This window comes from Cuculus canorus, chromosome 8 (genome assembly GCF_017976375.1).
Source record: "Cuculus canorus isolate bCucCan1 chromosome 8, bCucCan1.pri, whole genome shotgun sequence".
Taxonomy (NCBI): Eukaryota; Metazoa; Chordata; class Aves; order Cuculiformes; family Cuculidae; genus Cuculus; species Cuculus canorus.
In genome coordinates, this window is record NC_071408.1 from 11,065,560 (window position 1) to 11,078,664 (window position 13,105).

The window sequence follows — 13,105 nt, forward strand, 5'->3', positions numbered from 1 at the left end:
GTTAGTGTTGCTACTGACAAACACAGCAAATCTTGCTCTGCCGCACTGACTAGGGTTACCCAGATGTTTTCTTTGGATTGTGCGGCGATCCATGGAGTGGAGGTTGCACAACACGAAATTCCCACAATTATTGCAATGCAGGTTGTACGCATCTTGCTGGCATCCATTGTGGTCCACAACGTGTAGAGACACAAGCATACCCTCACCCCCTCTTCATTAACAGCCATAGACCTTCCCATTGTCTCATTTCCTAGTTATGTATCATTACTTTAGCTTTACTCATGTTATCATTTGATTTCGTGATCGAATGTCGCTCTATTGGGGGAATGGTGTCTTGGCAACGATTTAAAAAGTTTAGAACATACGTAGCTTTTAATAGGCTCTCTTGAGGGGCATATCCCATGCTCCCCCTTTTCTAGCAACATATTTTTTAACGTACCATGAGCTTGTTCAACTATGGCTTGCCCTGTCAGTGAGTGAGGGATGTCTGTGACATGTGTGATTCCCTACTGCTGAAAAAAGATTTTATTATATTAGAAACATGTCCTGGGCTATTGTCTGTTTTTACTGGTTTTGGCACCCCCAAAATAGCAATTGCACATAATAAATGGGTTTTTTACATCTTTTGCTCGTTCTCCCATATGTGCGGAAGCAACAGTGCAGGTAGAAAAGGTATCAATTTGACACATGTACGTCCAAATTCAGGATTGTGTGTTACATCACTTTACCATATTTCAAGTGGACCTAATCCACAAGGATTTACACTGTCGAAAGTAGTGTTCGGGATTAGGTGACAGTCAAGGCACATCTGTACAATTTGTCAAGCTTGCTCATGAGTTAACTGAAACATTTTCCTAAGGGCTGTACTACCTTGGTGGTAAAAATCGTGTGACGTACGTACTTGTTGTAATGTATCTGGAATGATTACAGGGGCTGCTGGAGCATCAGCTTGGCAATTGCCTTCAGCCAAATATCCTGGTAAATTTGTATGAGAACGTACATGCATTATGAAATAAGATTCATGTCAATTGTCTAACGGGTAAATCCCTTAAAAAAGCATATAGCTGTCTATAATACCGGTAAAATATTGCTCTCTGTTTCTCTGTGAATGTCATACTTTGCAGGTTATGCTGGTTGTGATTTTTGTAGTTTCTGTGTCCATAGAATCACAGGCTGGTCATTTGGGCTAATGCCTCCTTCTCCCCGTATGCTATTTGCTGCGTGGGGTACGATTGCTTGAAAACAAATCAGCTGAGCAATTCTAGAGCCCTTTGATATAAAGCCAGGAGGCAGAGACATCCAAGCCATTGCTTGTATTGTTCCTGTAAAGTCGACATCAATCAATCCTAGTACAAACAATCCTTGCTTTGTGACAGATGATAGTCTAATTGACTCACTAAGTCCGTTTCCTAAGGGGCCCTTAACACCCGTAGGGGTGAGCTGAACTGCAGTGTGATGGGTTTCAGTTCTTTAAAGGCAGTAAAACTTTTGGATTGTTGCAGCCTTTCCATTGGTTAAGCTTGGTTTTCCAAGCTTAAAGGGTTGCTTAGGACTGCTGAAAAATTGAATAACAAAGGGGATGTTCTATGAAGGCAGAGGATGCAGATCTAATTGATTTCACCCCTTTACAATGAACTTGGTGCTGAAATAAATGTTCTGTCTCAGAAAAGTTCTTTTTCTAGATAAAGAAAAGCTGTGGTATCAACAAGCCTAATTCTTATGAGATTGCTTTAGATAGTGATATTAATTCATTAAAAATTTGAATGAAAATTCCAATCCTAACTGCTCTGTGGAAATTTACGCTTTAGGAAAAAGACAGAGCTGCTCGGACAATTCAAAAATCTGTAAGAAACTTCCTCTCTCGTCGTCACATCCTTAAGAAAATGAATGCAGCAGTTCTCATTCAGAAGCACTGGAGAAGATACTTAGCCAGGATGATTTTTTTAAATCTGAAAAAAACAAAACTGGAGGAAGACAGAAGTAGGTCTGCCACAGTCATTCAGGTAATATGATCTAAAATGAGATTACACAGCAAGGAAACTCTGAAATCTGTAAGGAAAAGGCTTGCTCAAGGTCTTTTGTTCTGCTTGTGGCGCTGAATATCTTCATGTAAATATAATATTCCCCCTGCCTCTTTTGAGATGTTTTGGTAACTTTCTCTTCAGAGAGGAATGGTAATGTGCTATTAAATTGACAATAGGTGAACATTTTGACATACCATAAAAAATTAAAACACTGGGTTTAAACCAGTCCCTGTAAGGACTGATCAGATTGTCTTGACTCTTTGCAGCTGGTGAATGCTACAGCACAGTACGGTGGGCACATTCAGAATGGTAGACATTACCTGGTAGCTGGGCATTTAATTCTGTTTCTCAAGATACTTTCCCCACTGTTACCCAGCTAAATATTTTATTCTTGAGGCTTTTTGGAATGGAGATTAAGAATCACTAATTTATCAAATAATTTAAAAGGGATTCTTTTGTTGCCAGCACAAATTTAGATTTTTTTCCCATAATTGAAAATGCTTAAGAAAGCAATGCCTTTTGCTTTTTTTTTTAAGTAGATATCTGGGCTTATCTTCCTAGCGGTTAAGTAGGAATAAAGAAATTTTAAAAGTCAGAGGTCGATAATTCTCAAATTTAGGCTTTACTCGAGATACCATGAAGAAAATGCTAAATTCTTTTGGTTTTATTTCCTTCAGGCTTATTGGAGGAGATACTCTGCTAAGAAAAGATATTTACGACTAAGATACTATGTTATCTTTGTACAAGCAAGGATAAGGATGGTGAAGTCTGTTGCTGCGTATAAACAAATTGTTTGGGCAGTTGTGACTATTCAGTCTCATCTGCGTGCATCTATGTTGGCAAAAAAAGAACGGCAAAGATATGAAATGTTAAAGTCTTCAGCACTTACTATTCAGTCTGCGTTCAGAAGATGGACAAAATACAAAATGCAACAGAAAATTAAAGCAACTTTAGTGCTTCAGACTTATTTCCGAAAATGGCAATCTTCAAAACTGGAAAAAAGAAAGAGGGCTGCTGTTATCATACAGTCTTGGTACAGGATGCACAGAGATCTGAAGCAGTATCAGGTTATTAAGCGAAGTGTGATCAAGATTCAGGCTTGGTACAGGTGTCAGCTGGCTAGGCGCATTTACCAGGAACACAGGGCAAAAATTGTTACAATTCAGCAGTATTACAGAGCTTACAAACTAGGAAAAATTGAAAGAGAGTACTATTTGCAAAAGCGTGCAGCAGTGATCATTCTCCAAGCTGCTTTTAAAGGCATGAAAGCACGTAAACTATACAGGCAAATAAAAGCAGTTTGTGTTGTTCAGTTCCTGTGGAGAATGAAACAAGAAAAACTACGATTTCTGCAATTAGAAAAATCTGTTACTATATTGCAGTCACACGTAAGAAAATACCAACAAGTAAAAAGATACAAAGAGATTAAAAGTGCTGCTTCTGTAATTCAGACTTGGTATAGGGCACTTATCACTTCTAGAAAAGCAGCTGCTTCTTTCCAGAGGATGCGTCTGGCTGCTATTGTCCTACAGTCTGCTTACAGAGGAATGAAAGCTAGAAAAGAGGCTCGCATATTGAAAGCTGTGATAAAAATTCAGGCAACTTACCGTGCTTATATTGTCCAGAAGAGATTTAAAAGCTTGAAAGATGCAACAGTGAAGATTCAAGCTTTTGTCAAGATGAGGCAATCACATAAGCGTTATTGTGCATTAAGGGAGGCAACACTTTATGTCCAGCGAAGGTATCGGTCTCGTAGATATGATCTTCAAGTTAAAGAAGATTATAGAAAATTGAAGGAAGCTTGCATAAGAATTCAAGCTGTAGTTCGAGGCTATCTTGTCAGGAAACAAATCCAAAGCTGGAGGGAGACTGCGATATTTCTCCAGGCATGCTACAGAATGAAAAGGGACAGGCAACATTATTTAAACATCTGTAATGCTGCCATTGTCATTCAAAAATGTTATCGTGCGTATAAAAAGCAACTGTGTCAGAAGCAGAAGTTCTTGCAAGTTAAACAAGCAACTGTGTGCTTACAGGCAGCCTATAGGGGTTATAAAGCACGGAAAAAGCTTCAACTTGAATATAGAGCTGCTGTTAAAATACAGACTGCTTTCAGAGCTCATGCTGCAAGAATGAAGTATAAGGCATTGGTTAAGGCCTCCATTGTGATTCAGAGGTGGTACAGAGCTTGTAAGACTGGTAACAGGCAAAGAATGAACTTCTTAATGACAAGAGCGGCTGTGCTTTCTTTACAAGCAGCTTTTCATGGCTGGAAGGTACGAAAGCAGATTCGAAGACAATGTATTGCTGCTACTAAGATCCAGTCTACCTTCAGAAAATACATGGCTCTGAAAAAATTCAGACTGATGAACCATGCTGTGCTAACTATCCAAAAGCATTACAGAGCCAGTGTTGCAGGCCGGAAACAACGGCAAGAATATGTTCAGCTGCGTAATTCTGTGGTGCATCTTCAGGCAATATGGAGGGGGAAAACTGTGAGAAAAACAATTCAAAAGAAACACAATCTTGCAACAGTTATTCAGTCCTATTACAGAATGCATGTAAATCGACTAAAGTATAAGAAACTAAGACAAGCCTCTCTAGTGATTCAGAAATACTTCAGAGCTTACTGTATGAAAAAAAACCAACGTGCAATTTATCTAAAAACAAAGGCAGCTGTGTTAGTCTTGCAGTCTGCTTATCGTGGGATGATTGTGAGGAAACAACTGAGCAAACTAAACAAGGCTGCTGCAACTATACAAGCTGCCTTCAAATCTTACCTGGTCAAAAAGAGTTATGAAAGACTTAGATCTGCAGCTGTAGCGGTTCAAAGGCATTATCGTGCAATTACTCATGCTAAACATCAAAGGCAGAAATATTTGTCTTTAAAAAAAGCCACGGTCAAAATGCAGGCAATTTATAGAGGTGTAAAAGTTAGACGACAAATTCACTGTATGCATCAAGCAGCTATTTGTATCCAAGCCATGTTTAAGATGCATCGTGTGAACATAAGATATCAGGCAATGAGAATAGCAGCAATTATAATTCAAAGACACTATAGAGCATTTTGTTTAGGCAAAGTACAACGTAAAAAGTACTTGGAGCTGAAATCATCTGTCATTATCCTTCAGGGTGCCTATAGAGGTATGAAGGTCCGAAGACACTTAAAAACTCTACATCAGTCAGCAGCAATTATACAGTCTTATTGTCGAATGTACAAACAACGGAGGTATTTCAGAAAATTGTTGCTAGCAACTAGGCAGATTCAGCAGTGGTTCCGTGCTTGTAAGGAACGAGATGCACAAGTTCACAACTATATGATTATGAAAAGTGCTATACTTTGTATCCAGGCTGCATTCCGTGGAATGAAAACAAGAAGATGTTTAAGAACTATGAATGAATCAGCTGAGCTTATTCAAAGAAGATTTAGAACTTTCCTCAAAAGAAAACATTTTCTTTCCGTCAAGACAGCTGCTATTGTAATTCAGAGAAAATACAGAGCAAAAAAACTAGCAAAAATTCAGCGCCAAAAATATCTCTCTTTCCTTAGTGCTGCTGTTATCATACAGTCAGCTTATAGAGGATTTGTGGTTAGAAAAAAGATGCAACAGATGCATCAAGCTGCTACAGTTATTCAAGCAACGTTAAGAATGCATAAAATTTACATTTCTTATCAAGCTGTCAGGCTTGCTTCAATAATCATACAGCAACGTTATCGTGCTTACAGGGAAGGGAAGCGTGTGAGAGAAATATATTTAAAGCTGTACAATTCTGTTTTAGTTCTTCAGGCTGCCTATAGAGGAATGAGAACAAGGTGCTTGTTGAAGAAAAGACATGAGGCAGCACTTGTAATACAGAGAAACTACAGAATGCACAGGGAGTGCCACCATTACAGAAAAGTTCAGTGGGCTGCTCAGCTAATACAGAAGAGATACAGAGCCAATTACCTAAAGAAAATTGCAGTACAGCATTACTCTTCATTAAAGAAAGCAGCTACTCGTATTCAGAAGGCTTTTCGAGACATGCGGGCAAGAAAACATCAAGAAATGTGCTGTGCTGTTATTGTTATTCAGAAAAATTTTAAAGCTTTTAGAGCACGTCAAAGATATCTCGCTCTTAAGGCAGCTAGTCTTGTCTTTCAAAGAAGATACAGAGCTCTGATTATGTCAAGACAGCATTCTTTGGAATATCTTTCTCTTCGCAGAGCAGCTATTCTTATGCAGGCTCTGTACAGAGGTATCAGAGTGCAGAGAAGTATTAAGCGTATGCATTCAGCTGCTAGTACGATACAGTCAGCCTACAAAATGCACAAAATTAGAAGGTCCTACCAAAATATCAGAATTGCAGCTATTGTTATACAGAAGTACTATCGATCCTACATTAAAGGAAAGAAGCAACGACAGAAATATCTGACAATGAAAAATTCTGCTCTTGTTATTCAAGCAGCATATAGAGGCATGAAAGAACGACAGAAACTGAAAATCATGCATGTTCTGGCAATTGTAATACAATCTAGTTATCGCATGTATAAACAGCGTAAATATTACAAACAGTTATGCTGGGCTGTTAGAGTTACACAGCAAAGATTCAGAGCCAAAATGGCAAGAAAGGCTGACATGGAAAACTACTCAAAAATAAAAAAAGCTGTGATTTGCCTTCAGTTCTCTTTTCGCGCTAAGAAAGCTAGACAGTTGTATAAGACCAATGTTGCTGCACGTTGCATACAGTCGTTCTTACGAATGCACATACAGAGGAGGCGTTTTCTTGAAAAGAAAACAGCAGCAATAATGATTCAGTCTATGTTCCGATGCCAAAGAACAAGGACTCGCTATAAATTAATTCAGAGTTCAGCAGTTGCTATTCAGAGGTGGTATAGAGCATGTCATAGAGCTCGTTTACAGAAAGCAGAGTATTCTGCTCAAAGACAAGCAGTAGTAATTATTCAGTCTGCCTTCCGTGGTATGAAAGCAAGAAAAGTAGCAAGACAAATACGAGCTGCAGGAAAGATTCAGTCTTTTCTTCGGATGGCTGTGCAGCGTAGAAAATTTGTTCAGCTTAGAACAGCAGTTATTACGTTACAAGCCTATTACTTAATGTATAAAACTAAATTACAATATACAAGATATAAAAAAGCAGCAGTTACCTTACAACGTTGCTACCGATCCTACTTGACTATGAAATACCACAGGATGACTTACTTACGAACCCAGCAGAATATTATCACTGTGCAGGCTAGAGTCCGAGGATTCATTGGAAAGAAGAGGTTTCGCAAAATTAAAGAAAGCACAATAAAAATTCAGGTACTTCTGAATGTCTAGTAGTGGGTTTGGGGTGGGGGACTTTTTTTTTTTCTTTTGTGGCTTTTTTTAAGACTACTGTTCTCGCAAACAACAGTTTAAAGCTATATGTTAGAGTAGCACAGTGCATGGCAGGTGTATAAAGCTTAGTACTACAGTGCACAGAAATCAGTTTCAGATCTGCTCTGCTTTGTCTTTCCTCACTGAAGTACTTATCATAAAATGTAGCATTCCCTTTGTCTTCTGGTTTCTTCCCTAGAATTTTACGATTTCAAATGATTTGTGATACTTGTGTTTCTATGGTTCTTGTCCTAACTGGCTTTCACCTATATAAATATTAGTAGCTTAATGGATGTTTACTTTGATTAGAATGTGAATGAAAGTTGTTGTGTTGAAACAAGTGGATACTGGTATTGTCTATATAGTGAAGCAAATGGTAAAGAGTCATGACTGCTGCATTCTTTAAGACCCATATTTACTAAGGCATGAGTAAATCAATCATGTTGATTCTTATAGTTGTATGAAATGGCCCTAGACAAATTTGAGCTAGCATTCTGAGGGGGAGTGTAAGGAGAGAAATTGCCTTCTTATTGTACATTTGGATTGGTATCTTGAGAAGCAACCCATGAAACTTAGTGTGAAACTATTTGATTTCTCAGATTTCTTCCACCGTTCGCGTGATCAGTATGTGGTCAGCAAGAAAAATTGTTCTTTGTCTCTATATAGCCAGCTGAATACCCATCCAGTGTGAATTCAAAGAATCTTAGAAGACTAGTTACTCTGAAGGACTTTGCAACTTTTTTTTGGAGGTTGAGGGAGGAAGGTATATTTCCTTCCTATTTATATTAATTAGGATTTGTATGTAGCGGTAGTACACATTAATTTCCTTTTATTGCTGGGAAAAGCTTTAAGCGGTTTCCTGTGGTACCTTAGTTATTTTACTCTGAGGGAAAGGGTTTGTCTTCATGGTATAATTGGAATGAAAGGATATCTTTTTCCACCAAATCAGGGAAGAAAAGGAAAGAGATAACCTCTCATAATAACTCCTTAGGTTGCTTGTTACTATCTTGTTGCAAAGCTCACTCTGCATAACAGATAAGAAAACAGGTGTGCCTTCTTCAACTCTACTTTTTTGGGAGAAGTAGCGCCTCCATAATTTTTTTTTCTGAATGTTTAACTTGCATAATCTGAGAAATGTAAATACGATTACTTTGCTTAAGAGGTAGGAAAAAAATAATTGGGAAATCAGAAATATATTTACTTACACTATTGGTTTTATAACAATTTTTTGAGTACAGATGTGCTTAAAAATATGAAAGCATCTTCCCCATCAATATGGTGAAACATTACAAGAAACATTACTCTTTCGTTAAAGGCATTTTTCCGTGGATTTATTCAGAGACAGAAATACCTTCGGTGCAAGTTTTCTGCTGTATTAATACAGCAGCACTACAGAGCCCATCAGCTGCAAAAAATTGAACAACAAAGATACTATCAAATGAAAAGAGCTGCCATTATAATTCAGGTAACTCCAGAAGGTGGTGGTTGTTAGATTTTCTTTGTTTTGGTTTGGTGTTTGTTGTTTTAGTGGTTTTTTTTTAAATCTTGTGTTATTTTCTTGATGATATAATTAATTTTGCAGGCATTAAGGAGAGCGGCATTTATGGTATTTCCCTGAACGTGCAAACCTTGCTTTAGAAAGCAGTTTCTAGATGTGAGAAATTAGTTATTTGTAATTATGCAGAGATAGCAATCCTAAAAGCCTTTCATGCTAAAGTAATTTTTTTTTTGCTTTTAATTTTGATTGTTCCAAAAAGTTTTGATTTTTTTTTCTTTGTTATCTATTTAATAGGCATCATATAGAGGATATAAAGCCCGGCAGTTGGTTAAGAAAATGAGAGCAGCACAAGTAATTCGAGCCTGGTTTCAGGGCTGCAGAGCACGAAGAGAATATGCATCAGTTGTAAAAGCTGTACGTGTTATTCAGAGTTACTTCAGGACAAAACAGCAGCGGACCTGGTAATAATGAATTTCTTTACTTTTCAAAGCTTTTTTTTTTTTTTATTTATATGATGAATACTGCTTTGTATTCCAACAAATGCCTATCAATTCTCAGGCTCTTGCCCTGCTACATGTATGTAATGGATGAACATAATCCTGTTCATGCTGCTGAGGTTATTCTTTTGCTCAAGATTTTTCTCATGTTTAAATAGTCTTCTGGACTGGAAGCTACCTCACAAACTTAAATGTTTCGTATTGGGGATCTAAGAGTAAACCTTGATCTCTTTTTCACTTATCTTTTTTTTATAGGAAGGAAGTTCTGGATATTAAAATTCCAACATAAAACTAATAGGATGAAAAGCTATTCTGTTATAATGCATAATGGAATAGTTAAACTGTTTTTTGTTTATTGTAAAACCATCTCACAGCAAAATAAATGCTCTATTAGATCAGCCTGATAGCTCATCTTGTTCAGAAACGTGTCTTCTGCCACTACCAGCAGAAGATGCTGTTCAGGCATAGAATGTGTTAAACTGGCTGCTTTCTAAGGTCCTAACTCAGCATCCATGCTTGTTATATTATGGATGCTAGAACTCACATCCTTGCGTATTCCCTTTATTATCCTTTTATGGATTTGTTGTATGTCAGTCTGTCTAATGCCTTTTATGCTGCTGTCTCCTTCCTCAACCTCCTTTTACAGCAAGTTCTAGAAGAAACTCTTATGGGAAAACAGAAAGTATCTTCTATTTTAAATCAGTGTTTCTGCCGGTATTACTGACTATCCCCTTGTTCTAGTGTTCCAAGATTCGGTTTATAACAGCTCTGCTTTCATAATATCTCTCCCTAATAATTTCATGAACCTTCACCATGTTCTTAGTTTCAAAATGCACGTGTTCTTAGCTTTTGGAAAAAAATTAAAAGGCATTTTCATGTTAGGTTTCTGAAAATGAAGTCCTCTGCACTTACTATTCAAAGAAGATGGCGAGCAACCCTTACTGCACGAATGATTCGACATCAGTTTCTGGCAACCAAGAATGCTGCAGTGAAGATTCAGTTGACGTATAGACAGTACAGGGCTAGAGCACTTTTAAGAAAGGTACGTTTTCACTTGCACTCTGCTATGTTATGGTTGTTTAAAAAGTTTCCAATGTATCTGAGTGACTTGTCATCAACATGCAGAAGTATAGAAAAGGAAAAAAGGTGAGGCCAGAACAAAGAGAGTTCAAATCAAAACTGTTCGATTTTCAAAATATTAGATTTTCTTTTTGCTTGGGGCAATGAAGTTGATTCTTGTTTTCAAACAGTTCCAACTGGTGAATTACCCCTCTCTGTACAGATAGTGAAAGAAAATGTAAAAAGTTCTGCTTGCTTTATTGCTTGCAAAGGCTTAAGTTAAATTGCCCATATTTTGACCCCACTTAGACAAGAATAAAGACCTTCCAAATCGTGAAAGTGAATTTTTACAGAAACTAGTACTGCACGAAGTACTTACCTCTATATTCTATTCTATTTCATTTTCTTATGATGGAAAAAAACCCCTAGAACTAAAACATAAATGTATGTTGATCATGACAGTAATGAACAAAAGTTTGATTGTCAATGCATTTTTTTTAAAATCTTTTTCAGAAGCTTCAAGCTGCATGCTTGATCCAAAAAGTGTATAGAGGTTTCAAGGCAATCCTTCAGTACTAAAATAGGTTTTCGTTGTTGGGTATTTTTCTTTAGCTTCTGACACCTTTGTGGCTTACTGCTCACTAATGCTTCTGCACAGGCATGCTTACAATGAAGCTATTACACAATGAAACTCTGTGATATATTAGTATCATTCTTTGCAATCACTTTTCTGTTATTGTTTAGATTAGAGACCTAGTGCTGAAGAAAGGTAGCTTGCTCACTTCTGAGGAAGTGACTTCTGAGGCATTTCTTCAGCATCTAATATTGTATTGCTGCATACTATATTCTTTGCATAGATGGTCAGCTACCTCTGAGCATGCAAATTATGTTCCTCATTTTGTTTTCTTTCTACAGATTTCAGAACAGAAACAAAAGAAGAAACTAGTTTATTTTACAGCAGCTGCATATCATCATATCTCTGCAATTAAAATTCAGAGAGCGTATAGGATTCACCTAACCTTAAAACTTGCACAAAACCACGTCTTGTCTGTTCTTATAATACAGGTTAGTCAAATTAAGGATGAATGATTTTGTGTAATGTCTGATTTTTTCTGTCAGCTGAGCTATAGCACTGTAGTTCATTCTCATGCAAAAAAAATGCTAATTATGGAGACTGTGATTTATAACATTACTTATACCCAGCTAAGCATAGTAGAGTGGATCTCAGCAGGCCGTGGAGGCTTAAGCATTTCAAAGCTGAGGGTGGAAAGTTTGTTTCTTTCAGAACTTCAAGCTTGCTAAAGGAATCTGAGTGCTTTCTTTATTGTTTTACATCCTGCTGGAAGTGGGAAAGGTCAGACTCAACACCCAGTAAGGATGATGAAATGAAGAGCATTTCCTTACATGAACAAGGCCCTGAAATACAGTGATTGGTCGGATGTTTCTAAACTGCTAGAACCAGAACCTGCCTAAGTTGTAGCGTTTTTAATGTAACCATGTTTTACTTCTCTAAACGCATGATCAGAAAATCTGGTCTGTCTTGCAGCACTGCCTAATAGTAAAAACTATCTTCAGGTCTCCAAAGTGGCCATTAGATCAGTCCCAGTAATGGAAGGTTAGTGTTAGATAAACAGAGAGGCTGAAACAGGAACTCTGAAATAGCTGTTCTCTAGTCAAGGATGTTATGGCAAAACTTTGCCCTCCTACTGCTCCATATATACAGATCTGCTGTTGCTCCTCATAAGTTGTATTTTTGCCTTATAGCAAGAGTGAACAGGTGGAAGAGGCTTTTTTTGCTCAGATTTGGCATACAGTACCTTGTCTCGTTCCTCTGTATCTGTAGGGGAAGAAATAGTTTGGAAATGAGAAAAGCGATGTGGTAGCTCTCCTTAAAAGTCAGCCAAGAAAGAAAACTGGTAGGACAGAGTGATGCTGGGCACAAGTATAAATTAGGAGGGGAATGACTGGAGAGCAGCCCTGCAGAAAGGGATCTGGTGGTGCTGCTTGACAGCAGTCTCAGTAGGAGTCTGTGTTTGCCCAAGAGGGGCAAACTGCATGCTGGGGCGCATCAAATGCGGGATGCATCAAATGCAGTCTAACCAGCTGGTCAAAAGAGGAGATTATTGTGCTGTATTCAGCATTGGTGTGGCCTCACCTGAAGTAGTTCTGGGCCCCACAATTTGAGAAGGATGTTAAAGTACTCCAAATGCATCCAGGAGAGGGCAACAAAGTTAGTGGAAGGCCAGTGCATCCTAAGAAGAGTGGCTGAGGGCTCTGGGTTTGTCTAGTTTGGAAAAAAAAAAGGCTGAGGAGTGACCTGTTGTTCTCTATAGCTTCCTGAGTAAGGGAAGTGAAGAGGGAGGTGCTAATCTCTTCTCTGTGGTTTCTGTGACAGGATGCGTGTGAATGGTTCAAAGCTTTGCCAGGAAGGTTTGGACTAGAGATTATGAATCATTTCTTTACTCAGAGGGTGGTCAAACAGTGGAATAGGCTTCCTAGAGAGGCAATTGATGCACCAAGTCTGTCAGTACCTTTAATAACAGGCTTTAACTTTTGGTCTGCCCTGAAGAAGGGGTCAAGCGATTGGGCTAAATGATTGTTATAGGTCCTTTCCAGGTGAAATTATCTGATATTCTAAATGCTTCCCTAACGCTCCTAGTTAAGGCTGCA

At 38.0% G+C, this 13,105-nt stretch overlaps 1 protein-coding gene across 2 annotated transcripts in view; it reads left to right on the plus strand.

Moving 5' to 3' along the window:
• ASPM (assembly factor for spindle microtubules) overlaps positions 1 to 13,105 on the plus strand; it is a 32,035-nt gene that overhangs the window by 14,582 nt on the left and 4,348 nt on the right. For both annotated transcript variants that reach the window (XM_054073467.1, XM_054073468.1), the window contains exons 17-22: positions 1,809 to 2,003; positions 2,702 to 7,324; positions 8,697 to 8,846; positions 9,174 to 9,340; positions 10,259 to 10,418; positions 11,351 to 11,500. In XM_054073467.1, coding sequence (XP_053929442.1) covers positions 1,809 to 2,003; positions 2,702 to 7,324; positions 8,697 to 8,846; positions 9,174 to 9,340; positions 10,259 to 10,418; positions 11,351 to 11,500 — 5,445 coding nt within the window. The remainder of the gene's footprint in view (positions 1 to 1,808; positions 2,004 to 2,701; positions 7,325 to 8,696; positions 8,847 to 9,173; positions 9,341 to 10,258; positions 10,419 to 11,350; positions 11,501 to 13,105) is intronic.